At 31.7% G+C, this 26,023-nt stretch overlaps 1 protein-coding gene across 1 annotated transcript; it reads right to left on the bottom strand.

Annotated features, from left to right (window-relative positions):
* Positions 1–21,813: 21,813 nt before the first annotated feature.
* On the bottom strand, positions 21,814–25,208 carry LOC145109259 (pectinesterase 31-like). Its single transcript, XM_079046399.1, has 6 exons — positions 24,896–25,208; positions 24,558–24,662; positions 24,380–24,457; positions 24,121–24,308; positions 22,784–22,957; positions 21,814–22,142 (listed from the first exon to the last, which is right to left on the bottom strand). The coding sequence occupies exons 1-6, from the start codon at positions 25,133–25,135 to the stop codon at positions 21,980–21,982; spliced, it is 948 nt and encodes a 315-aa protein (XP_078902525.1). The 5' UTR covers positions 25,136–25,208; the 3' UTR covers positions 21,814–21,979.
* Positions 25,209–26,023: the final 815 nt, after the last annotated feature.

The raw sequence follows: 26,023 nt of genomic DNA, 5'->3' as shown, positions 1-26,023 counted from the left end.
ATAAGTTGCATGCAAAACGAGGCAATAATGAGAGAGAGAGAGAGAAGAATTGAGCAACAAAACTCGGCAGCCCTTGAGTTCTATTTATAGGGGCTGAAACCCTGATTTACGCTGGCATAAATCCTGATTACGCTGGGCGTAATGCCTCTACAAGCAGTACGCTGGGCGTACGAAGATCTACGCGGGGCGTAGTTCGGATAAGCTTTGGTATGCATGCCTCAAACTTAAAAAATTCATAACTTTTGCATACGAGCTCCGTTTTCGATGTTCTTTATATCCACGCGTAGGTGAGATTATGCTCTACAACTTTCGTTTAGACTCCGTTGGCTAATTTTGATTTATTTTTTTATTATATTATTTTTAGTAGGCCGAGACAGGAAAACTCCGTTATAAAATCATAACTTCTTCATCTGACGTCCATTTTCGTCTGTCTTTTCACCGTTGGACTACTATTGATGAGATATTCAATTCTCGTTTAGATTGTTTCGGCTAAATATCACTCGATCTCATATTCGAACTTCGGGCTGTATACTGCTAAGCCGAAACTTCGAAAAATCATAACTTCCTCATACGAAGTCAGATTTGGGCATTCTTTTCATGCACGCTCTCGGTTTAAAGTATTATACGACTTTCGTTTAGATCGCTAAATCCAAATATCGCTCTATCATAAATTCACTATTTACGTCGCGCTGTGTCGTGCCGGTTCTGTCGCGAAACTTCGACAGGTCATAACTTCTTCGTTATAACTCGGATTTCGGCATTCTTTATATTTTCGGAAACCTTGCGACATATACTACAAATTGGTTAAGATTACTCCCTATAAATAATCTTCCATCAAAAAGTCATTTTTGACGCTCATTGTCCTTAAATTGACTAGCCCGGATCTACGGGCGTTACAATTATCTCCCCCTTAGGATGATTACGTCCCGGAATCATCAACGAAATAGGGCTTGTATAATGATTCCATGTGTTATCTTTTCATCCTAGGTAATAATCGTAACTTCTGTGTTTCTTCGAAAGAGTATCTACTCTAGGGCTCCGTGACTGCAGACGATGTTCAATCTTGCATTTGCTTTTCGTATTTATGTTGGACTTTCAATTGTAACCTTCGTGTTACAAAATAAATCCTTATTGAGGACTCCTTCTTCTTCTTAGGATAAATACTTTCCTTTATCTATTGTAACAGACCGATGGGTCGTGCTCTAATGACCTCTCATCATATGATGCAACGCTTAGACTCAGGTCTTTTAGAGTTAAATTCCAGAATGGAATATACATCCCTTCATATTCTAATTCGATATAACCACATTTTAACATGTAGCATTTCCAGCTACAATCTTCATTAACAACGAGCGCGTTACCAATGATCACATTGATTTCAATCTTCTGACTTAAGTCAGATGTTACATCGAACTTGGTTCTCTGAACCACGTAACAAACTCATCGTAGTCGGACTCAATTTGATATGACCACTAGGGTCAGAATAACAATTATCTGCTTAGTCACTACCGACACAATGGTAATGACGTACATGAACGAAACGTAATCAGTTACTAGTTTCTTGGTAACCTTGTGACTTTCCCTGATCCAAGTGCGAGTCCTGTGCTTCCGGTAGTATAGGCCTCTACTACCATTCACACCTACTTATACTCGTCCCAAGTATTGTCCCACAGTCAATCCAAGTCACCATACAATAAAATCACACAATCATCCAACACATCAGATAACAAAACTAGGGTTCATATTATTACTTGAAACGATTACATAGAGGTTCAAGTTTACCCTATACTATGCCCCTAGTAGGCTACACCACATGTTATTATTTACATTACTACTTCATATATCGATATTCGGGTATGAAGTCCTCATCCTTGATTCCTCGCGTTGTTATCTGCTTCGTCAAGGATCATCTGAAATGCTCTTGCCTTTGGTGGCGCATTTTGCTTCGTAGTTCCTTTCCTTTTTGGGCAGTCTTGCTTGAAGTTCCCCTCTTCATTACATTCGTAACATACCTTTTTGTTGAATATACAATCATCGGCGTAGTGCCCATGCTTTCCACACTTGAAACATGTCACCTCCGTGCCACATTTTCCCGAGTGCTTCTTCTTGCACTTATCGCACCATCTTGCTTCATCCCCTCCTCCCTCTCCAGACTTCGAGAATTTTCTTTTCTCATTGGACCCTGAAGACCCATCAAACTTCCTCTTCTCACCAACCTCTCATCTATCCAGACCCTTCTCCTTGATCTGAGTCTCAACATTCTTAGCAGCCCAGATGGTGGCTTTCAATATGGTTGCTTGCTTAACCATTGGACCATAGTCCGCTGGTAGTCCGAGGGCAAACTTGTTGACCTTTGAGAGGTCTTTTGGAACTAGGTATGGGATAAGCTTCATCTTTTCCGTGAAGCTAGCAGCGTATTCAGTAACGCTCATTTTTCCCTTCTTCAAATTCTGAAACTCATTATTGATTTCCAGAAGGTCCTGCTCGGAGCAGTATTGCAGTTTCAGTTGTTCCACAAAGTCTTCCCAAGACATTTTGCTCGCTTCTCCCTTGGGCATAGTGTCAGCTAACAGCTTCCACCAACTCAACACACCATATTTTAACAAAGGGATCGCAAGAGCGGTCTTCTGCCTGTTGCTGCATTCACAACTTTCAAACATTGTCTCCATTTCGGAGATCCAGTCCATAACATGCACCGGCGTCGGGCTTCCGGATAGACACGGTGGCTTAGATGCCATAAAATCCTTGTATTTACATCCTCTTCCATCATTTCCTCCATCACGATTGTTTTGTCTAACAATCGGTGGGTTGGCTTGACCAACAGTCCCACTGAAGTTACCTCCTTCCGACTGCCCTTCACTTAGTTCGGGCTGCACAATCGACATCGAAGGTTCTTCACGATTATGCTGAAGCAGACGTCTGGTTTCTTCCATCTGACGATCCAACATCGTCTGAATCATCAATTGTACACCAGCCATTGTCATTGGCTCTGGTGCAGCAGCTACAACAGGTGCTTGCTCAATCACTGGTGGTTAAGGCTGTTGATTCCTGTTTTCGTTCGCGTTTCCAACTCCGCTTCTTGTTCTTGCCATTCTTGATCTATACACCGAAGAAGGTGAATATTGATCCTCATTTACGATAGATATTCAAATCATCATTATCACTCCGAAACGTTTACATGCTAGTTCTAATATCGTAGTCATACACTTAGAATCCTAAACACATAAGGTTTCCAGATCCGGTCGGCAACAGACCATAGATCCGAACAAACAACTTCATATATGGCAAACATATAACATTTAGCACATAAAAGCATTTTAGGCATCTTTCCTAAAATATACTAGTGCTCGTGTCTAAAATATGGTAGACACTCATCTCACAATCATCACTTAGCATTCTAAGTTTAAGTCTACAAATCCTACAAATTCCTAGTTCGCTTAAACTAATGCTCTGATACCAACTGTGACATCCCCAAATTTCACGGTCAGAAAAGACCGATTTCGTTTATGCTTTTTAAAATAAAATCAGAGTAATCTTTCAAAAGGTGTTGCGGAATTTGTCCCCAAAACAAAATATAATAAATATTTATCAAAGCATTTCTTAAAGAAATGTATTTTCGTTTTATTACAAAACTCGGGATGTCCACATCGATACAGACCAAAAGCATAAACAGAACATACATTCATTTACACTAGTGATTTACATCTCCTTTAATCTCTCTGTGCAAAGCAGCTTCGTATCGACACATGTGATACAAATAAACTGAGTGGGTCAGGCTTGGGAGCCTGGTGAACATATAGGGTTTTCAACCCACAATAATATAATTATTATTAATTTCAATCATCAAACAATCAACCCAATTACCCATCCCCATTATCTTCTTTATTTCTTAAGCTTTTACCATAAGAATCAACTATCCTTCATTCGTTCCTTCCTAAGGATTGACCTAAGGAATTGGCACAAAATCCATTGCTACATAAGGCGCATCTGCCAACTTTATCCTTTAAGCGCATCTGCCAGGATTACGACATTCACTATTAGGCGCCACTGCCTGGATTACGACATACACTATTAGGCGCATCTGCCGACATTATCCTTTAAGCGCATCTGCCAGGATTACAACATTCACTATTTGGTGCATCTGCCAATTTTATTCTTAGGCGCATCTGCTAGTATTTTGAGATTCTCTATTTGGTGCATCTGCCAATATTATTCTTAATTATCTTTCATACCTCATCATTTATCTACCCATGTTTTACCCAACATATTCGTAGATATAAAATGCATATACAGTTTAACTTATTTAAAACTTGTACCAAACATTGCATTCAACACCCATCTCAAATAAACAAACAACTTATTTAACACATATCACGTATTTTATAGCCAAAACTTCATATTAAACACCCTTCTCAGATAAACAAACAATTTATTAACACATAGTACGTATTTCATAGCAAATACTTCATATTTATGTGTTAGAAGAAAGTAACTATACACTCACCTGATAAGACGATGATCGGACAACACCTCGTCTATTAAAATAATAATCTTCGATGAAACCGAGATGTTTTCTCCAAAACCGGGCTTTACGTGGGCACAGTTTCGGCTCGAAAACTTTACTTCTCGGGATCCTCTGGGCTTCGGGACTTGCTTCGGGTCTCGGGAATGATACCGGGGCTTCGGGGTATAAGTTGCACACAAAACGAGGCAATAATGAGAGAGAGAAGAATTGAGCAACAAAATCGGCAGCCCTTGAGTTCTATTTATAGGGGCTGAAACCACGATTTATGCTGGGCATAAATCCTGATTACGCTGGGCGTAATACCTCAACAAGCAGTACGCTGGGCGTACGAAGATCAACGCGGGGCGTAGTTCGGATAAGCTTTGGTATGCGTGCCTCAAACTTCAAAAATTCATAACTTTTTCATACGAGCTCCGTTTTCGACGTTCTTTATATCCACGTGTAGGTGAGATTATGATCTACAACTTTCGTTTAAACTCCGTCTGCTAATTTTGACTTTATGTTTTTATTATATTATTTTTAGTAGGCCGAGACAGGAAAACTCCGTTATAAAATCATAACTTCTTCATCCGACGTCCGTTTTCGTCTGTCTTTTCACCGTTGGACTACTATCGACGAGATCTTCAATTCTCGTTTAGATTGTTTCGGCTAAATATCGCTCGATCTCATATTCGAACTTCAGGTTGTACACTGCTAAGCCGAAACTTCGAAAAATCATAACTTCCTCATACGAAGTCAGATTTGGGCGTTCTTTTCATGCACGCTCTCAGTTTAACGTATTATACGACTTTCGCTTAGATCGCTAAATCCAAATATCGCTCTATCATAAATTCACTATTTACGTCGCGCTGTGTCGTGTCGGTTCTGTCGCGAAACTTCGACAGGTCATAACTTCTTCGTTATAACTCGGATTTCGACATTCTTTATATTTTCAGAAACCTTGCGACATATACTACAACTTGGTTAAGATTACTCCCTCTAAATAATCTTCAATCAAAAAGTCATTTTTGACGCTCATTGTCCTTAAATTGACTAGCCTGGATCTACGGGCGTTACATACTATGTCGACATATACATAACAATTAACATATATCTAGCAACATGTAATCATATAACCAGTCAACAGACTAACAGACAGATCTACAGATCACTACATCATAACAAATCGTATATACCAGGATACATAAACTAATGGGTCGGCATTAATGCCTTCAACCCTTAAGAACAGTGAAGAAAACTCACCTCTCAGTCGGAAAAAATAGTTGAATAGGTCTTAGCTCCGAATATCAGCTCTACCCGTCACCTATTCATCAAACAGTGACCAATCTCAAATACAACTCAAAACACCCACAATACCCTTAGGTCAAAGTTGGTCAAATCCTTGTCAAAGTCAAAAAAGTCAAAAAGTCAATCAAGTCAACTCAGCTTGAGAACGCATAGCATCCAGAACGGACGCATAGCGTTCAGAACGCATATTGTTCTTGGAGAACGCGTAGCGTTCTTCAGCTGTTTCCTTTTTATTTCATTAAGAGCTTAATCTGTAAGCTCTTTTGCCTAAACTCTAGATCTAGCCCTAAACTAATGTCCTTAACCATAAAGTTTCCAACTTTATGGTCTTTCATGGCCACAAAAACCTTAACCACTTAACCCATTAAGACCTTGAAACTCATGCATGGAAGGAAATTAACATTCAATATCACATTTTTATGATTCTATATGCTCTAAAATGTCTGAAAGGATAGCTTATATGTATTAGAGTAATCCATACTCATAATACCAAGCTTATGGGACTAAAAGGACACATTTTCATGGATAAAAAGATCTAATCAATGCTTCATCAAGTTCAGAGAGTTTTACCTTTAAATGGTGCCAAATGATGTTGCTATTCTGGATCCAAAGAGTTCCACCCCTCCAAGATGATCTTCTCTTCCTCCTCTCTCCTTCAAGGTTTCCAAAACACACACAAAATGCTCAAGAATGCTCTAAAATGGATTAGGATTTGCAAAGGGGTCGAAATGGGGTTAGAGGCTGATGAAAGGAAGAAGACTTGGGGTTAAGGATTCTTAAATAGAGTCCAAACCCTAAAAATTAGGGTTTAAGTCCTGGTCGAGAACGCATAACATTCATCATGGACGCATAGTGTCCGGAACGACATGTGTGCCAAATGGATGCATAGCGTTCCTCCTGGTTGTGCATTTTCCTCAAATGCCACAAAGGACCCATTTTTTCCGTATTTTCCTCAAATGCCACAAAGGACCCATTTTGCCAACATTTCTCATATCAAGGGTATAATTGGAATACCTAGAAATCAAGATGTTACATGTTTAAACACGCATAATACATGAATACTTTTCGTTTGACATGTGACACGTTAGACACTTATGAGACATGAATAATTTAGTGAAATATAGCATGCTACGTTTTAAAATAGAGAATTTATGTTTTCTTGTAACATGGTTAAAAATGTGTCATATTAATGTCATGTCATTTAGCATAAGAATTATTTTCATGTCGTATTTGTGTTTCATATCTAAACATGTTTTACAATTTGTGTGTGTTCGTGCTATATAAAATCAAATCGTGTAAATTCGTTTGTAACATGAATACACAACACGCATACACGAAGTGTCATGTCTATTGATTGCTAATGGAATTAGATTGTATGCTAATTGTGTGAAGTCTAGGTCTATTTATTGCTAATGGAATTGGATTTCAGGATAATTGTATAAAATTTATACATGGGAGGATGGGGTTATGCCAGCTCTTGGATTTGCTTAAGTGTTCAGGAACTTGTGGTAGCGTATAATTAGGTACATAAACCAACTCCGTGATCACGAGATTGTTTTGTTGTCGATGTTAAAAATGGTTAAAACATGTACTTTTGGATGAAGATTTGGCGCACAAACACCTAGTTATATTAAAAAAGCTATATTATTGAAAAATATAATATATCTTTTATAGAAAGGCTCAAGACAACGTACTTTTTTGAATCACCAATGACTTTCGGTTCATTTTAACTTTCGACTACTTTCAAAATTTAAACATTTAACCCATTACTTAGAGATAATATCTTTTATGAATCGATATATTTTCCGGTGTTTGAGATTGCTCATTTTTAAAAAAGTAATTTGTTTATATAAGTGTTTATTAGTTTATCTGGTATAAAAAAAAAGTTTTATAAAAAAACGTTAGAATTAGCTTATTTACCAAAAGATAATATGAATAAAATTGTTTTTTTTATAATAAGAATAAAATTGCATTGTGAATCAATAAATTTTCCCGTGTTTGAGATTGTCATTTAAAAAAAATTACTTTTTTTATATAAGTGTTTATTAGTTTATCTGGTATCAAGATAAAGTTTTATAAAAAACGTTGGAATTAACTTATCGGTTACCAAAAGATAATAACAATAATTTTTTTTACTATTGGAAAATTCTACTTACACTTATAAGTAGAATTTTCTAATACTAAGAAAACAAAGTTATTCTTAATATGTTTTGGTAACTGATAAGCTAATTCAAACATTTTTTATAAAACTTTATTTTGACACCAGATAAACTAATAAACATTTATACAAAAAAAAATAAGTTTTTTTATTAAATAAACAATCTCAAACATGGGAAAATATACCAATATATAAAATATTATCTCTAAGTAATGGGTTAAATGCTTAAATTTAAAAAGTAGCCCAAAATTAAAATGAGTCGAAACTCGTTCCTGATTCAAAAAAAGTATATTTTCTTGAGCCTTTCTATCTCCTTGATGCTATCAATATCATTTTTAATAATAATTTTGCAAAATATTTTCAGTTGCAAATTTTATTATAGAAAAAATTGCAAGAATGGTCCCTACAGTATGTCAAAACTAGCAAGTCTGGTCCAAAAAAATTTGCGCTCGTAAGGGTGGTCAAATAGTTTGGTTTTGTTGCGACTTTGGTCCAATGGCTTAACAGCCGTTACCATGCTCCCATTAATTTCCCCATGCCCACCTCACATGAGGGTATTTTAGTCCATTCATGCATTCTTCTATATTATTTTATTATTATTATTTAGTCCACAAAGAGACTACAATGTCTCTATTCTCGTCTCCAGCAACAAGCCCTAACGCTCACTCCCGTCTGTGATTTCATTGTCTCCAACGACAATGGTGATGTGCTTCTACAGAGAATTGACCATAATTCGAACATCGTGGACAGATCGCAACCCAGGTTGTCGATTTTGGGGATGTCCTGAGCCGATAAGTAAGTTGCATAAATTGATTTTTGACCTTTGGTCCCGATCATCTAATGTTTCTTTCTTCTCTTTTTCAAGAATTCAACATATGGGTTTATTGGGTGGTATGATGAACCCATGTGTGCTCGTTCCAAAGATATAATACCAGGGATGCTTAGGACAATCAATAAGTTGCAAAAAGCAGTGGAGGATAACAAAGAACAAGCAAATAAGCATGAAAAAGCAGTGGAGAAGATCAAAGAACAAGCAACTGCGATGAAGTATTACCTAGTTTATAGCTGGATCTTTTTTGTTATTGTGTCAGTGTTCATGTTGTAAGTCCAAAAATGTTGGTGTTCATGTTGTAACTAGTTTGGTTGTTTTTGTCAAAAAATAGGAAATGATGGGAAATGTAACTAGTTTGGGTAGTTTTTTTTGCAAATGTAGAACCTTGTAACGAAAATTAATGATAAAAAAAGTTGGTATGTATTAACCAATTATGGATTTGTTCGTGTACATAACATTGTAAAGAAAAAAATATAATGCATCCATTTTGTAAACAACTAAACATAAAAGCATACTAAAGACATAATAGCTATTACCATGTTCAAAATACATCTCACCTAGTTAATTGAGATCATAGCTACTGCAACAAAAGACATCCTAACATATAGGAGTAAACCAAAACACACCAACAAATACAAAACTGTTCAAAAGGTGTAATTCATAACACATTAACATAGTCAAACCAAAAGATAAAACCAAATGCAATACTTGTTCAGCCTATAGTCCATCAATTACACCCTGATCGTTACATGTCCCAAAATTGTGACCATTGTTTCCATACTTACTACAAGTCACACTAAAAAAATTTCTTGTTAGTTTCCCACTATCACATGGTCCATAACCATGAATCTCACTGGGACTAGCTTCTGACCTTTGACTCTGACTCTGACTCTTGCTTTGCCTTCTCTCCTCCATGGATTCCCTTCTCCTCCTCCTAGGTTGATTACAATGGGGGGAAGGTGTGATCTTCATTAGACACTCACTTCTAAGCCACAGTGCCCGACCTTTAATTGGTTCCACTTTGTACCCATAAGTAGTTTTCCATGTTGGTAGCTAGTGCACCTACATGACATGAGTGTAGAGCTCTTCTACATGCTCACCATGGTTTGCTTTTTTAAACAAGAAATAAATCACATGCCTACAAGGGATAACTGCTCATTCCCATTTTCTACATATGCATACCCTTTCACGCATATCAACAACATGTTGATCATTCCATGGGCCTTTGACTTGTTATTTTTCTTCACCACACTAGTCTGCAATGTACTGAGTAGTTGCTGTTTCATTCTTCTCCATGATCTTTGTTGCTGTTGGGATAAGTGGGCCTATACATTTTTGTTGCACCTTAAGGACATTGCATATCCTCTTCATCATGTACTCCCTAATAAACTCCAAGCAATTAATAATTGGTTTGTCTCTCCTATCAACCAGCTTGCCATTAAACACGTCACAAAGGTTGTTTATTAGAGTGTCTGTGGTTTCTCTCCCTATAAAAAAAGGTAAAAGTGTCATTATATTATCTAAGGGTACAATTTGTCAATATAAACAGCTTAGCTGTGAAATAGCTTTTTGCCCAATGTTGTGGTGGTATTGACTTCAACCATTTACATGCTGAGTTGCCATATAAACTTAATTGGTGTATGTAATGGTTAAACTCTAGCAATGTTGTAGCTATGAGACACTCCCAAAGGTGAACTTTGTATTCCTTAGTTCTTTATTTTTTCTTCATGTTCTCATGCATATGTCTGAGACAGAACCTATGTTCAACACATGGGAACAAGTCATTTACTGCTTGTAGGAAACCCTGTCAACAAATTACATGTAGTTAGTATTTAACTAGGTTAACAAATAAAGATTAAAAATAAAAAATAAATAACCCTTACCTTTTGTCTATCACTAAAAAAAGTGAAGTTGGACATAACATTTAGATCCACGTCATCTCCAAGACATTCAAGGAACCATTTCCATCTTTGACAATTTTTAGTCTCTATAATGGCATATGCAAGTGGGTGTATGCCATTGTTGGAATCTAATCCAACTGTAGTTAAGATCTGACCTGGATAAGGGCCTTTAATATGATACCCATTTAATCCCAATAAATCTATTAAACAAGCTTTGAAGCCGTTCTTCATCCACTCTAAATTGACATAAAGTATTTTGAAACATCTTGAAGTGTAATTGAGCATAGTGGGTTCTAAAACATCTTCAAGTTCTAATTTGACTGTGGTATCAAGAGTGGTTGGCTAAAACTCAAGGATATAGGCTCTCAGAACTTCATAATGCTTTTTGTAATCACCCACGATGTTCTTTTTTGCATCTACTCTAGCTCTAAAAACTTTATGAATAGAGAAACCTACTCCATACTTATTCGGTAGCTGGTCTTGAAGAGCTTTAACTAGGATAGTGGGGTTGGATTCTACCTGATCCATAATTTTTTTGGACATAAAATTTTATGTTGCATCCTTGATTTTCCTTGTATTCGTGCAAGTGTGTGTCTTCATAAGTTTTAATGTACCAAATGTTTTCCGCTATAGACCTCGAAGCTTGTAGCATCCAAGGACAAGAAAAATCTACTTTTTCCTGAACTGTCCCTTTTTTGTTGTTTTTTTTTACTTTAGCATGGGTACGTCCACCATCTGCATCATTACTAAATGCCACAACGCCCTTACATATGTCCCTCAATCTGCATTTGTCATTTTTTAAAGGAAATATTCTTTTTTGTTTTCAATGTATTCACTTTGATTTTCTCTTTCAACTCATTCTTACTATTATACTTTTGACCTATTTTAAAACGACACTTATGCACCTCACCTAAAGGGAAACTTTTTTCCTTGCTTAGTTGTTTCATAATTGCTCTTCTTTTCCTGTCCTGATTAGAATCATCATCCATAGAATCAAAAGCATCATTGTCAATGACATCTAACTCATCAGGTTCTTCATCACTCTCATGCTGTCTTGAATTCCAAGACCTTTTATCCAAGAACTAGGATTCTATATCAATGCTCATGTTAAAATCTCTCATATCAACTTCAACATCATCAACGACATTATCTTCACCCACCTAATAATCACTATCCTCACTATCATCTTCCTGGTATGTTTCACTTCCATCTTCACTTTCAAGCTAATATACATTGTGTTTTCCACTACTATCCATGTTAGACTGAAACTCATCTTCACCTGTATCTTGGACACAAGCATCAGTTTGAAAGTCAAAATCCAAAAAGTCATTCATCTGAGGTTGGTTCACCTCATTCATCTGAGGTGCATTCCAATCATTTACCTGAGGTTCATTGACCTCATCAATGTAAGGTTCATTTACTTCATTCATCCAAGGTTCATTGACTTCATCCACATTCTGAAAAATGAGAACTTCTTTGTCATAATTGCTTTGTAATATTTGTTGGTATAATCCAAGATCAAAATCAGTAGATGCCTCAACAAAGTCTTTGGCTATCTGCTCATTCTCACCAATATCATCCAAGCATAATTTCTTACTGCAAGATGTCATCCTTCCTCCTAACCTTTCTCCTATTATACTCAGCTGATAAGGACACAACTTGACCTATTTAATTTCCTTGGATTTTAGTTTGGTTTGGTGGAGTGGGCATCGCATCAACTAAAATATCAGTAGGGTTAGGCATCACAAGTGCTTCATCTGATTGGTCACCAAGAGCTTCATCAATGTGTTGCACATTCTCAGGAATATCATCTAATGGTACAAGGGTAACCTTCGTAACAGGTTTAGAATTCAAGAAATAGGTGAATAGTCTTGTCTCACCGTGTTCTGTGTATACCTTCATGACTTTGTGCTCACTCACATACTGAGCAAAGTTAACAACATCTTCATCATTTCCTAAAGAGAGAAGACCAAAGTGGAAGTCTCCACCAGTCACAAGGAAATGATAGTATATAACAAGAGGAACCCCATATCTTAACCCTTTCATGATTGCATCGAACAAATAAATTGAAAACTCATCTATATCCACCATGCCAGCATAGTTTACACTTTCCTCGACGTAACAGACATCAAGGTACTTTCTAAACTCACATCCATGGTACAACTTAATTGTAAACAATGTTGGGTGTCCATCTTCAAAACAATAAAAAGAAAACGACCTTAGTTGGAGTTGTTTCAAAGAAATCAAGTACTTAACAGAGGAAAAGAGGTCAAACTACGTACCATAAGCAACCTTGGGGTTGAAGAGTTTGTTTAACAACCTTACGTACTACATTGGTATGTTCATCCACCACTAATCTCTACAAATCGTAACTCATAGAGCAGAACTTACGTCTAGGGTTTTGTTGATCTTGGTTAATGACGATCAGAAAATGAGGGAAAATGAGGAGACGAACTGCTTTGTTAATATTTAGCGGAAACATTACACGAATGAACGGACTAAAATACCCTCACGTGAGGGGGGGGGTGTGGAAATTAACGGGAGCATGGTAACGATTGTTAAGCCATTGGACCAAACTCGCAACAAACCAAACTATTGGACCACACTTGCGAGCCCAAACTCTTTTGAACCAAACATGCTAGTTTTGACATACCACATGGACCATTCTTGCAATTTTGTCTTTCTTGTATAATAATTTTTTTCAAAGAAATCTTATAAACATAATTGGAGTTGCAATTTTTTATGTTATTAGTTTTCTATTAAAATTATTATTATAAATAACAAAGCTAAACTATACTAAAAATTATATATATATATATATATATATATATATATATATATATATATATATATATATATATATATATATTCTTGTATAGCACGAATACACATAGTTATATTATAAAAGTTATATTATTGAAAATATAATATCTTTTATAGAAAGAATCAAAATAACATATTTTTTGAATCCCGAATAGTTATATTATAAAAGTTATATTATTGAAAATATAATATCTTTTATATAGAAATCAAAATAACATAATGGAGTTGCAATTTTTTATGTTATTAGTTTTCTATTAAAATTATTATTATAAATAACAAAGCTTAACTATACTAAAAATTATATATATATATATATATATATATATATATATATATATATATATATATATATATATATATATATATCACGAATACACATAGTTATATTATAAAAGTTATATTACTGAAAATATAATATCTTTTATAGAAAGACTCAAAATAATATATTTTTTGAATCTTGAATAGTTATATTATAAAAGTTATATTATTGAAAATATAATATCTTTTATAGAAATCAAAATAGCATACTTTGGATTATTTTTTTATTTAATCATTTAATCTGTTACTTAGAGATAATATCTTATTTGAATCTATATATTTTTCAGTGTTTGAGATTGCTTATTTAAAAATAAACATTTTTTATATGAGTGTTTATTAGTTTGTCTGGTGTCTAAGTTTTATAAAAAGTATTTGAATTAGCTTATCAGTTATGAAAACATAATAAAAATATAAATGTTATTTTAGTCTTGAAAAATTCTACTTATACGTGTAAAATTATAAAAAATAATGTATATATATATATATATATATATATATATATATATATATATATATATATATAGAGAGAGAGAGAGAGAGAGAGAGAGAGAGGAGGTTTCAATTGAGAAAAAAAAGGTTGAGAATGGGGGAATCATTCTCAGCCACTTATTTATTTTTGCCGCAAAAGCCTCCGTCGTACCAGCGGAAATGAGAAATGAATAAACATGTGTTTTCCAACAAAACATATTTCCCTAAACTATGCTAATCATTACCTTAATATATACAAAAACATAGTTTTTTTCGTTTTTTTTTTAAATTTTAAGAAATTATTTTTATCGAAAAATGATTTTAAATATACCAAAATTCATGATTTTTTATTCTCTACAAATAGACATCCATAATGATATAGTTTTAAGATAAAATAATTTTTTTTTATATTTTCAGCTATCGTTATTCATAAGTGAATAAAAATGCATCATGTTTTATTACAATACATTCGTTATTCACTTATGAATAAAAAGTATGATTAATTTTTTTTTACAATTTAAGTATCATTCATATATGAATATAGCATATAATAAACATAGTATATTCATATTTAAATATTAGACGATGCATTCACTTGTGAATATTAACATAGTATATTAACTTGTGAATATTAGATGATATATTCACTTATGAATATTAAATGATATTTTCATATGTGAATATTACATAATATTACATGGTATATCAAATGTGAATATTACATAGTATATTCATTTGTGAATATTAGATGATATATTCACTTATGAATATTACACAGTATATTCACATATGAATATTACAAGGTATATTCACTTGTGAATATATTCACTTATGAATATTAGAATGTATTTTCACAAATATATATAATTTTTATATGTTATTCACATATGAATAACATACATACTTGCATATTTGTTTTGTGTTTTTAATAATCATATACTGATTCATGTGAGAAAACATATTCATATATGAATATAACGTGATAATTTAGTTTATGCATTTCATCAAACAGTTGGAGTGCATACAAGTTAACTATTTTAAAAATGTTAAAAACATGATACTTCCAATTCAAGTTATCAATTCCAAATCATCATATATTTCCGATTTCGACTTCAGATGCGACATCCTATGTCTGATCGATTTCTCATTTTGATTTTGATTTTCGAAAATTCGATTGGGAACCTGTGATTACCTATTCCGAGTCCTTCAATGTCGACTGTGACTGCGAGTCCAGAATTCTGATTCCAATTTCATGAACAACGAAGAAATTCCGATTCCAACTGAGTTCGTTTGCGAATCTGGGAAATTCCAATTCCAAATCCGTTATGAACTTTAACAAATGCTTGCAATCTACGAACATTCGGAGTATTCAACAAAGAAATCGATGAATTTGGGTTGCAAATCTGTCTTGAACGACGAACCTCCCAACCACGAATATCGATGATTGATTAACACTGGATGACATTGATGATGGTTTAATTGAAAAAATCTGGATGATTGTTGAAGGTTGGAAGAGAAATTTTGATGATTAACGAACTGTTATCGAATTCTCTATATTTGAGATTGAATGTTATTAACATATTTACAAGTTTGTCGCCATGTCTTTTTATGCTTAAATTAAATGAGTGGCTGAGAATGATTCCCCCATTCTCAACATTTTTTATTTTCTCAATTGAACTTACCTCTCTCTCTCTCTATATATATATATATATATATATATATATATATATATATGTATATATATATATATATATATATATATATATATATATATATATATATATATATATATCATTTTTTTAGTATAGTTTTGCTTTGTTATTTATAATAATAAATTTAATAGAAAATTAATAACATAAAAATTGCAACTCCAATTATGTTTATAAGATTTCTTAAAAAATATATAATATAATAAAAATATACAACTGAAAAATAGTTTGCAAAATTAATAATAAAAATGATATCAATAGCATCAAAGATAAAAAGATAAAATACTTTTTTTGAATCACGAATAACTTTTGGCTTATTTTAACGTACTTTTTAAATTTAAAACTTTAACCATTTACTTAGGTAGTGTTTGTTTTTTGTCTGCAGATCTATGTGGCCTCTTCTGTCTGCGCCGCGCAGACCACGCGCAGACAGTAGCCTTCGCAGACTATTTGTTTTTTTGAAGACTGCAGACCTAAAAATGTATGCGCACCCTCTTATTGGCGCACATGTGGACCAGAGTCTTCTAACATCTTCAGACATCTTCTAGCATAAAAAACCATATATATCTTTATTTTTTGTAAGTTTTTTTTTTAATTTATATTTTTTCCAACTTTATTAATGATAAACAATTTGAAAAAAAAATTACAAAACTTAAAAAAAAACGTTCGACGATACAAACATGATATTTTTGACAAATTTATTACAATAATAGTCATTGAAGTTGTTTATATAAATATGAAAAAAAAATCATAAATATATTCTTTTATTTTTTTGCCAAATTTTGTAAAACATTATTTACTGCAGTATCGTCAATTTCTCGAGAAAATAATTATAGTACATTTTTAATAGATTTAATTGCAAAAATCGAAGTTTATTTCCATCCATTTAAGTATCAAATTCTTTGATCACTAATTATAATGTTTAGTTAAAACTTGCAACAAAAGTTGTTGGTTTTTATCAAATATATACGTTAATTCATACCATTTTTATTTTTATTTTTTATACAATAATACATAAAAGTTGATCTAGATTCGTTAATTATTTATAACAAAGTCATAAAAATATTAAAAAATCACTTTGAAGTTTAAAAAAATCAGTATATTTAGATTTCAGTTTATTTTAGTAGCCCGCAGATGTTAAAAAAACAAACAATCTTCTTTTTTCAGACTGCAGATGTTTGGTCCACCTCTTCTACTGCAGAGGTCTACAGATGTGGTCCACATACTGCAGACATTTTGCCTCAGAAAAAACAAACAACATCTTAGAGATAATATATTATATGAATCGATATATTTTCCGGTGTTTGATATTGTTTATTAAAGAAAAATTTTATTTTTTATATAAATGTTTATTATTTTATCTGGTATCAAAATAAAGTTTTATGAAAAATGTTTGAATTAGCTTATCAGTTACCAAAACATAATAAAAATAAAGTAGTTTTTTAGTATTGAAAAATTCTACTTATATCTGTAAAATGAAGAGAGAATGGCATAATGGTTATATATATATATATATATATATATATATATATATATATATATATATATATATATATATATATATATAGCTAGGTTCAGGTATTAAAAGTAATTATTGTGTTATTGTATGCACCAATCAGATTTTAGATAAATCAAATCATTTAATAAATAATATAAGGGGATTATAGTAATCTTATTATTAGTTAATTATGGTAAAATAGGTATATAATTGGATATTAGCTGTATTCCTAGTAAATCGCAAAAAGCACAGATATATTTATAACATTCAATCGACATCAAGATTCAAAACCCTAAATTGAAGCCCATATCGTTCCTGATCAACCGTCTGATCCTAACTTGAACATTCAGTCGATTATCAAGATGTAAATCAAAGTTAACATCGTCTCTAATCTACCGATTCTTCTTCTTCTACAATCAATTGTCAACATTCAAAACCCATGACCAGGTGAAAATATCCATCTCGAATCAATCGGTAAGCTTTTTTTTCCTTTTCGTTTTTTTTCTTTAATCGATCAATCGAAACCTTGACTGCCTTCCTGCTCGTGTCTGCCTCCACTTCTTCATCGTATCTGCAATTTCTTCCTCCCCCTTTTCTCTAAAATCACCAGCAAAATGAACATTCGTCTCCACGCCTTCAACCTTCTTTTTTTTTGTCAAAAATTGAGGTTTCTGTTTTCAAGTCGCCATGCCTGGACTAGATTTTCTTTCAGCAAACTAATTTACCATCTGCTTTTCATATCCGGTAGGTTTTAATTTTGTCTATTTTCAGCCTCATTGGATGTTTATAGAGTGAATTTTGAGTTTTTATGAACTATTTATGCTGCTTTGAGAGGAGTTTTTAATTTAACCATACAAGACTCAAATAATTGAATTGTGATTGTAGAACATATCCCGGTCAGATTCAATTCATTTGGATTTGCATTGGCTATTGTTTATCTATTGAATTGTATATGTAAGGTTTGATTACTTAAACATAAACACTTTGATTTTCTTGTTCCTAAACTAGCATTGAGCTTCCAATTCAGAATGCGTCTGATTTAGTGTTGGAATTAATGGAAAGCAGTTAAGTAAAATTTGTTTTGTGAGAAATCTTGGATTGGATCAGATTACGATAGCAGGTTAAGTGTGTATTTGTATGTGTAGTTTCTATATGTTTAATGTGTTTTTGTGTGTGTAGTTTAAATTCATCAACTATTTTCCTTTCTATGTTAGTACCTTCTTTATATTCGCACACAGGGTTTGCTTTAACTATTGATGTCATTTATCTACATCTAGAATGTAGATGGCTATCTATCAGTTTGTTAATATTCTAGATATTTTTTTTGTTTCAGGCTGTGATAAAGCAATTCTGTGTGTGGGTTAGTGTGGGAAGCTGAGACCGAAAATTACATATTCTGCAAGGGTGCATTTCTGACAGCAATTCTGCCGGAATGGAATCTCGAATTCCAATTCCGTCAGAAATGGGAGAACTATTCGTCGTTATATTCTGATAGAATAATCTACAATATAATGATGACACTATATGTAATAATATATTCCGCTAGAATATTCAGGTGGAATAATATACATGTTTTTGTTTGTTATTAGTGAGTATTTCATTGTCATAAAATATTATACAAAGTTTTTATTTTTTAAGAAGGTAATGAAAAATTTAAGTTGTATCTAAAAATTTGTTATTAGTCAGTGACATTCTCATAGAAGTTCATTATAACAGACTACATAATATGATTCTAACAGAAAGTCATTCCAACAGAATAAAATCAGGGTTAATTAAATATTAAAAATTTTGTTATAGTTAAAATTGAATTAATTAAAAAATTCAGAATTTTAAAATCAAGAGAATTAATTATCCCTAAAAATATGGAATTTTCCTTTTTTAAATTGATCTCAATTGTCTAAAATACCCTTATAGTGAAAATACAAGGTATTTTTTTAATTATCTTTAATTTAAAAATATGTATTAATCACTTTCTTAAAATAAGTAAAATGATTGGCCCACAATCATTTGTACATTCACACAATAATCAGTTAGAATATAATAACCTAAGCCTCTATATATATATATATATATATATATATATATATATATATATATATAATGCTTAGACTCTCATATGTAACTCTTTTTTAATAAACTTGTGTAGTATACGAACCTAAGAAATATATATATATATATATATATATATATATATATATATATATATATATATATATATATATATATATATATATATAGTTGTGAGGTCTGTGTGTTGCACGATTTTATTAAAAAAAGGTGAAGTATGAAAGTCTAAACATTTAAGGGTTTGAATTTTAAGAAAAATAAGAAAACTATTGAATCATTGAAATTAAAATGCTCATTTATTTTTCAAATTTAAACAAATAATCTAAATAGTTAAACAAATGAAAGAATTGAGCTTTAATTTAAAAGTTTTAAAATTAGAAGCAAAGTTGCCTTAATGAAATTGATAGAAATTTTTGATTACATTTATTACAATTATTGCATTAAATATTATATGGAATTTAAAAAAAATACAAAAAAACAATAAAATGACATGTGATAAAAGTAATAAGAGTATGGAATGTGACAAAAAGATATTTATTTATTAGAGTAATATATATATATATATATATATATATATATATATATATATATATATATATATATATATATAAAATGTTTTAGCATGGTTTATCTTTGTTATTTATAATAATAATTTTAATAGACAATTAATAAAATAAAAAATTGCAACTTTGATTATGTTTATAAGATTTCCTAGAAATAATTATTATATAATAAAAATATGTATCTGAAAAATATTTTGCAAGATTATTGTTAGTAATGATATTAATAGCATGAAAGAAAATATTTTAATGAAAACACTATATTTAATAACAGTAAAAATATCTTTTTTTAGATGGAGTTACAACTTAAACAATTTTATCTCTTTCTATATTTATATAAAGATGGTGATCATTACGATACGAAGTTGTGTCGTCATTTATTTTATTAAACCTACCACATCTTTAAATATATTACTCTTTCCGTACCATATTAATAATCTATATTTTCTTTTTGGTTGTCCCCAAAATAATAGTCTATATTTTAAAAATAAATATCAGTTTTACCAAAATACCCCTCATTATTAATTAAACTACAATGTAATTAAATGCAACAAAATGCTACAATTATCATTTTATTTAATAAAATTAATGGTAATTAATGTTTCCTTAGTTTATGTGTTTTTTGTTGTGGAGAATAATTTTGGGATGGAGGGAATATTAAATATATAATGGTTGATATATTATTGAAGTATCATTAAATTTACATGCTTAAGACCATATCCAACCCTACACTAAAAATTTATTTTACACTATAAATTATAATATAATGCTTCAACTCTACACTATACCTAACACTATATATAATGTTAGATTTTAGTGTAACACTATATATAGTGTTGGATTTTAGTGCAACACTGAATATAATGTTGAATAAAGAACAATATATCTAGAATATATTTTTTAATATTAAATATAGTATAATAGGTTTCAGGACTTTAGTCAGTTTAGTGTAAGGGTTGAAGATGGTCTAATCTTTAATGGTTGATACAACAATATTAATTAGTGAAAATATCATTATATCCACATATTAATGGTTAACCTAAAAGTTATAGAAATTCAATCAAAATTATTCATGTAGCGAAATTAAACATATCAAAATTGAATCAAAATTGTTCATTTGATTGAACACATCTATCCAAGAATGCATGTGTATTGTATTAGAACAATTAATGATGCAAAACAATACGATAATACAAAGCCATCGATTAAAAACACAACGCGGATATGAAAAAGAAATGCAAAACAATACGATAATACAAAACCATCGATTAAAAACACAACACGGATACAAAAAAGAAAGGGCAAAGCGGTGTATAATATATATGAAATATTAGGTTATGATGAGGGTAAATAAGTAATTGGGTTCCTAACATAAATAAGAAGTTTTAAATATATAGAAATAAACCAACTTATTCACTACTTCTTATTTAAGTCAATAAATACTTGTAAATCTTTACCAATCCAAAGACTAAAATCTGTTTATTATTGATATCAAACCGATTTAAACAAATAAATAACTTAAATAAACAATCCCAACAAAGTAAAATTTGCAAGTCATTGCTATGTGATCTTATATGTTAACCAACAAATATATATAAAAAAGTAACATTTTTAGAGTATACAACTTAAGTATAAAGTGCTTGCAATTCTTTTTTGAATAAAAAAAAAGCAATAATACACAATCTTATTTATCCTCAAACATTCGACATAATGATATGTTACATATCAAATCATCTCAACAAATATTGAGTGAATAAAACATACAATAAATTGATAGGTACAAACAAAGACATATAAATAAAATCACAAAGAGTTCACAGTCAACATATGATATTAAGCAGAATAGGGTACCCGATGACCGAATTTTGTCCAGAGCCAAGGCTTGTGGCGGTCCGGATCAATGAAAGTATGACTCAGAAATGGTTCGACTTCACGGTCACTTAGTTGTTTCCCCCACCACACACGTTTATCAGCCCAACTTCCGGGCCCCATACATCTGCAATTTTTTATAAAAAATTTATAATACTAAAAATTAGGATAATGTTTATTATTTTATTTAATAGACTTAACAAGAATAACATGATAGAGAAAGTTTTAGGAACTTTCCTTATTAAGTCATAAGTGCTTACAAGTTTGTAATCATTCATATTTTTTTTTTCTCATTTTCCCATTTGTATCTTTATTTTCAAAAAGAAGTTAGAGTAAATTACATTTATTTGACCCTAAGTATATTTGATCTCAAAAAAAAAAAAAATTCTTGCAATTTTAGCTTTTATACATGTTTCTAGTAAAATGATTATTTTTGGTTCCCGAGTATATCTATTTTTTGGAAATTTTGTTGAAAAAAATAGTCTTTATATTTAAACCATAGACCAAAAACTTTACAAAAACCTAAATATGGACCAAAATTGCAAGAGATGACTTTTTGGGAAAAAATTGAAATAATAGCTATACCTAGGGACCAAAAATGTAATTTACATAAAAAATTATAAGTCAAAAAAAATCTTTATGTATTAAAATACTAACTTTTCACTTATTTGCCTTTCTTTTTTTCCTTAACTTCTCACTGTGTTTAAATTGTTAAGATTGATGAATATCGTTTGTTTTTTAGAAATATAAGTGTAAAATAGTATTTACTTGTATTCATAAAAGCAAGCAGTTTTCTCATTCTCATGGTTGCCCCAATTATGCCAACCCTCATGTTTGATACAAGAATCGATGTATGTGAACGCAAAAAGCACCCTACTAAAAGGTCTCCATGGCCGTCCAAGATATGAGCAATGCATCCCCCCGGTGCCCGTTATCACACACCTACAACATCCACACAAATTCTACATTTCATATATAACACATGCTTACAACTAATTAAAGGTTCAATCAATTCAATATTAAGAAAAAAAAAACAAATCTAACAACTATGGCAAATGATTTGCCACAAAATAGCCTTTTTTTTTCTCCCAAATAGGCCCCATGGTGAAGTTCACTATTTGCTTTTCCTTTTTTTTTTTTTTGTATGGTTCCCACTTCCCACTATGGATGTTTTGAAAACTCCTTTTGGGTTGAATTGAAAAAGAAACGGTTCAACTGACATCGGTTTTATGTTTATTTTTGAACCAGAATGAATCAAACTATTTTTACAAAAACTCGATTGAACTTGTTAAATAGAACAAAAACATTTGGAAATGAGACATTTTGCATAACAAAATTTGGTAGTATTTTTCTCACACACACACACACACACACACACACACACATATATATATATATATATATATATATATATATATATATATATATATATATATAAATCTTAACAAATTCCAGATCCATTCGTTGAAATTTGAAAAATGAATATGAGATAATCAAGATAGCATTTGACTTGATTCTTATGTTTATATGGGCTTAACTTTATAGACCTTCAAAATGATAAAGAACTCAGTATTAGATCATTGGTAAGTTTTTCTTTATAGAAAGAAAAAATAAAAAAAAAACATGAAAATCTTATAAACTAGTTTGATCCGGTTGTTGCAGAAGGAACTAGTCACAAGACCGGTTCAACTAAAAATTAGGTTTTTAAAACATTACCCACCATAAAAGTATATTAGATTAGTAAAATAAATTATTATAATAGGAAACTTTTATACGTATGCTACAAAATTGTTTTCATATAATTCAAAATCATTCATATTAATTATTATTGAAAAAAATCATAATTTCTTTTCAAAAAACATGGGCATCTTCAAAATACAATTTTATAGAGGAGCTTCTTAGTATGAAAATGAAGTGTATGTGGAGAGATTCTCCAAAATAAATGGTTTAAAAATTAAGAAAAAAATCTAAAAAACTGCATAAATATAGAGGGGACCAATTTTGCAATAAATATTGAATTTGACGTTGGGTATTGCAAACTGAAAACTTTGGGCTATTAGGATAAATTTTTTAATGTTCTCATAAATATAAGTTGAGAAAGTAACCTGAGGAATACAAAACCAGTTGTTTCTTGAGAAGATGTTCTAGAATGTGCAGTTACGTAACCAGCTGCTTTACAGTGGATTTGACAATGTTCAAATAAAGTTGTGCTATTACCAAAAATGAAGTCCACACTTCCCTCGATATAACAATCTTTAAAATAATGTTTCCCCATATGCAAATAAAGGGTATCCTGCAAAAACCTTAAATCTTCAGACTCAATTTCAAGATTAATTGCTGTATGAAAATTTGTAAAAAGTTTACCTGAAATCCAAGAAATCTGCAATTGTAGAAAGCACAACGATCAGCTGAAACTCTCACAGCTACAGCTTGGTGGGAACCCTGAATGGAAAAGTTGGTATTCGTAAGAAGAAACAAATTAAGAAAAAATTGATCTTGTATGCAATTGAAGTTATGGAAGAAGAAGAAGAAGAAATAGCACCTCTCGAGCATTGTTTTCGAAGGTGACGTTTTCAGCAATGAAGTCGTCTCCTTCAATAATGGCGCTACCACATCCAAACGTTCCTGTTCCAATCAAGCTTGCTGGCTGTTTCAGATAAACAACAATTGCAAATTCGAAAGTATCAAGTATCAGATTCCATTTGTGAAAACAAGCTGTTTTCGAATAATTAGTAGCAAAAAATATTCGATTCGTTAATTTGTGCAGAATGAAGCCCTAAATTGATGGCATGAAACTGATCAGATGATCAGATATCGATAGAAACGTAAAATGTGGTTAATCGAAGGCTTATCGTTGCCGATTTAAGGAAGAATTCAAACCTTGTGATGCTCAATTTTTGTGGCGCAATTGTACCAGGTGATAACAGTGAGTTCAGGGTTCACTCCGGTGATGGTGATGAGATTTTTCCTCTTTGGTATGTGGATCGGCTGCAAGTAGGTTCCTGGAGAGAGAGTGATATAAGTTCGGGATTTGTTTTCGAGTGGTATGCTGTCGATTGCATCTTGCAGATTCCAGAAGTTGCCGGTTCCATCCTTCGCCACCTTGATTACTTTGGCCATTATCAATCTCCGACTGATCCCTCCGGTGAACTATGCCGTCGATACAAAGTGGTGGAAGGTGTTCTTGAGTGATGAGAAGAAATACTATGCAATCCATGAATTTATAGTAATATCTGTGGTGGTGGAGATTGTGGGCCCTCTAAATGAAAAATCTAGTTCACACCGCCACCTTTGGTCATCTTGTTAAATTCCACCATTAGATTATTTTAGTTAAAAGATTTTATAATCATAATTATTAAAAATATAAGTGATATTCCCTAGCGTATCACATTTGGAAATATGGACGTGTTTAGTAAAAGGGATAATGACTTGAAAGAGTAACGAACTTTCGATTTTGTTCACATTTAGTCACTAAATTTTTTTTCGTTATCTATTTGCCACTGAATTATTGAAACTGTTCACATTTAACCCTTATGACTGGTTGTTACCGGTCATAAGGGTAAAATGTGAACAGTTTCAATAGTTCAGAGGCAAATAGATAAAGAAAAAAAAGTTTAGTGACTAAATGTGAACAAAATCGAAAGTACGTTTCCCTCTAAAAAAAGTTTAATGACTAAATGTGAACAAACTTCCTCTTGTATTATGTTTTAGCAAGTTATTTATTTTTGTTAAATTGTAGCAACATTTGTTGATAAAGAAATCTATGAAATAAAAAAAAAACCCCGAAAAATATATTAAAAAAAATGAAAAACCGAAACCGAAATAAAAAACCAATGGTTTGGTATTTTCCAAAATAAAAAATCACAATTTTCCAATATGATTTTGGTTTTACAAAAATTCAACTTTCGGATTTCCATATCTAAATCTCTCCCCCTTTCTATAATCGAAAAATGATGATAAAACCAAAAAGGGAATGAGAAAGCGCTCGAATCAGAATTTTTCTATCCA

The sequence above is a fragment of the Lactuca virosa genome, chromosome 4, assembly GCF_052849685.1.
Source record: "Lactuca virosa cultivar CGN04683 chromosome 4, Lactuca_virosa_CGN04683_v6, whole genome shotgun sequence".
In the NCBI taxonomy this organism is placed as follows: Eukaryota; Viridiplantae; Streptophyta; class Magnoliopsida; order Asterales; family Asteraceae; genus Lactuca; species Lactuca virosa.
The sequence above is the reverse complement of the archived record's forward strand: the minus strand, read 5'-3'. Positions and strand labels throughout refer to the sequence as shown.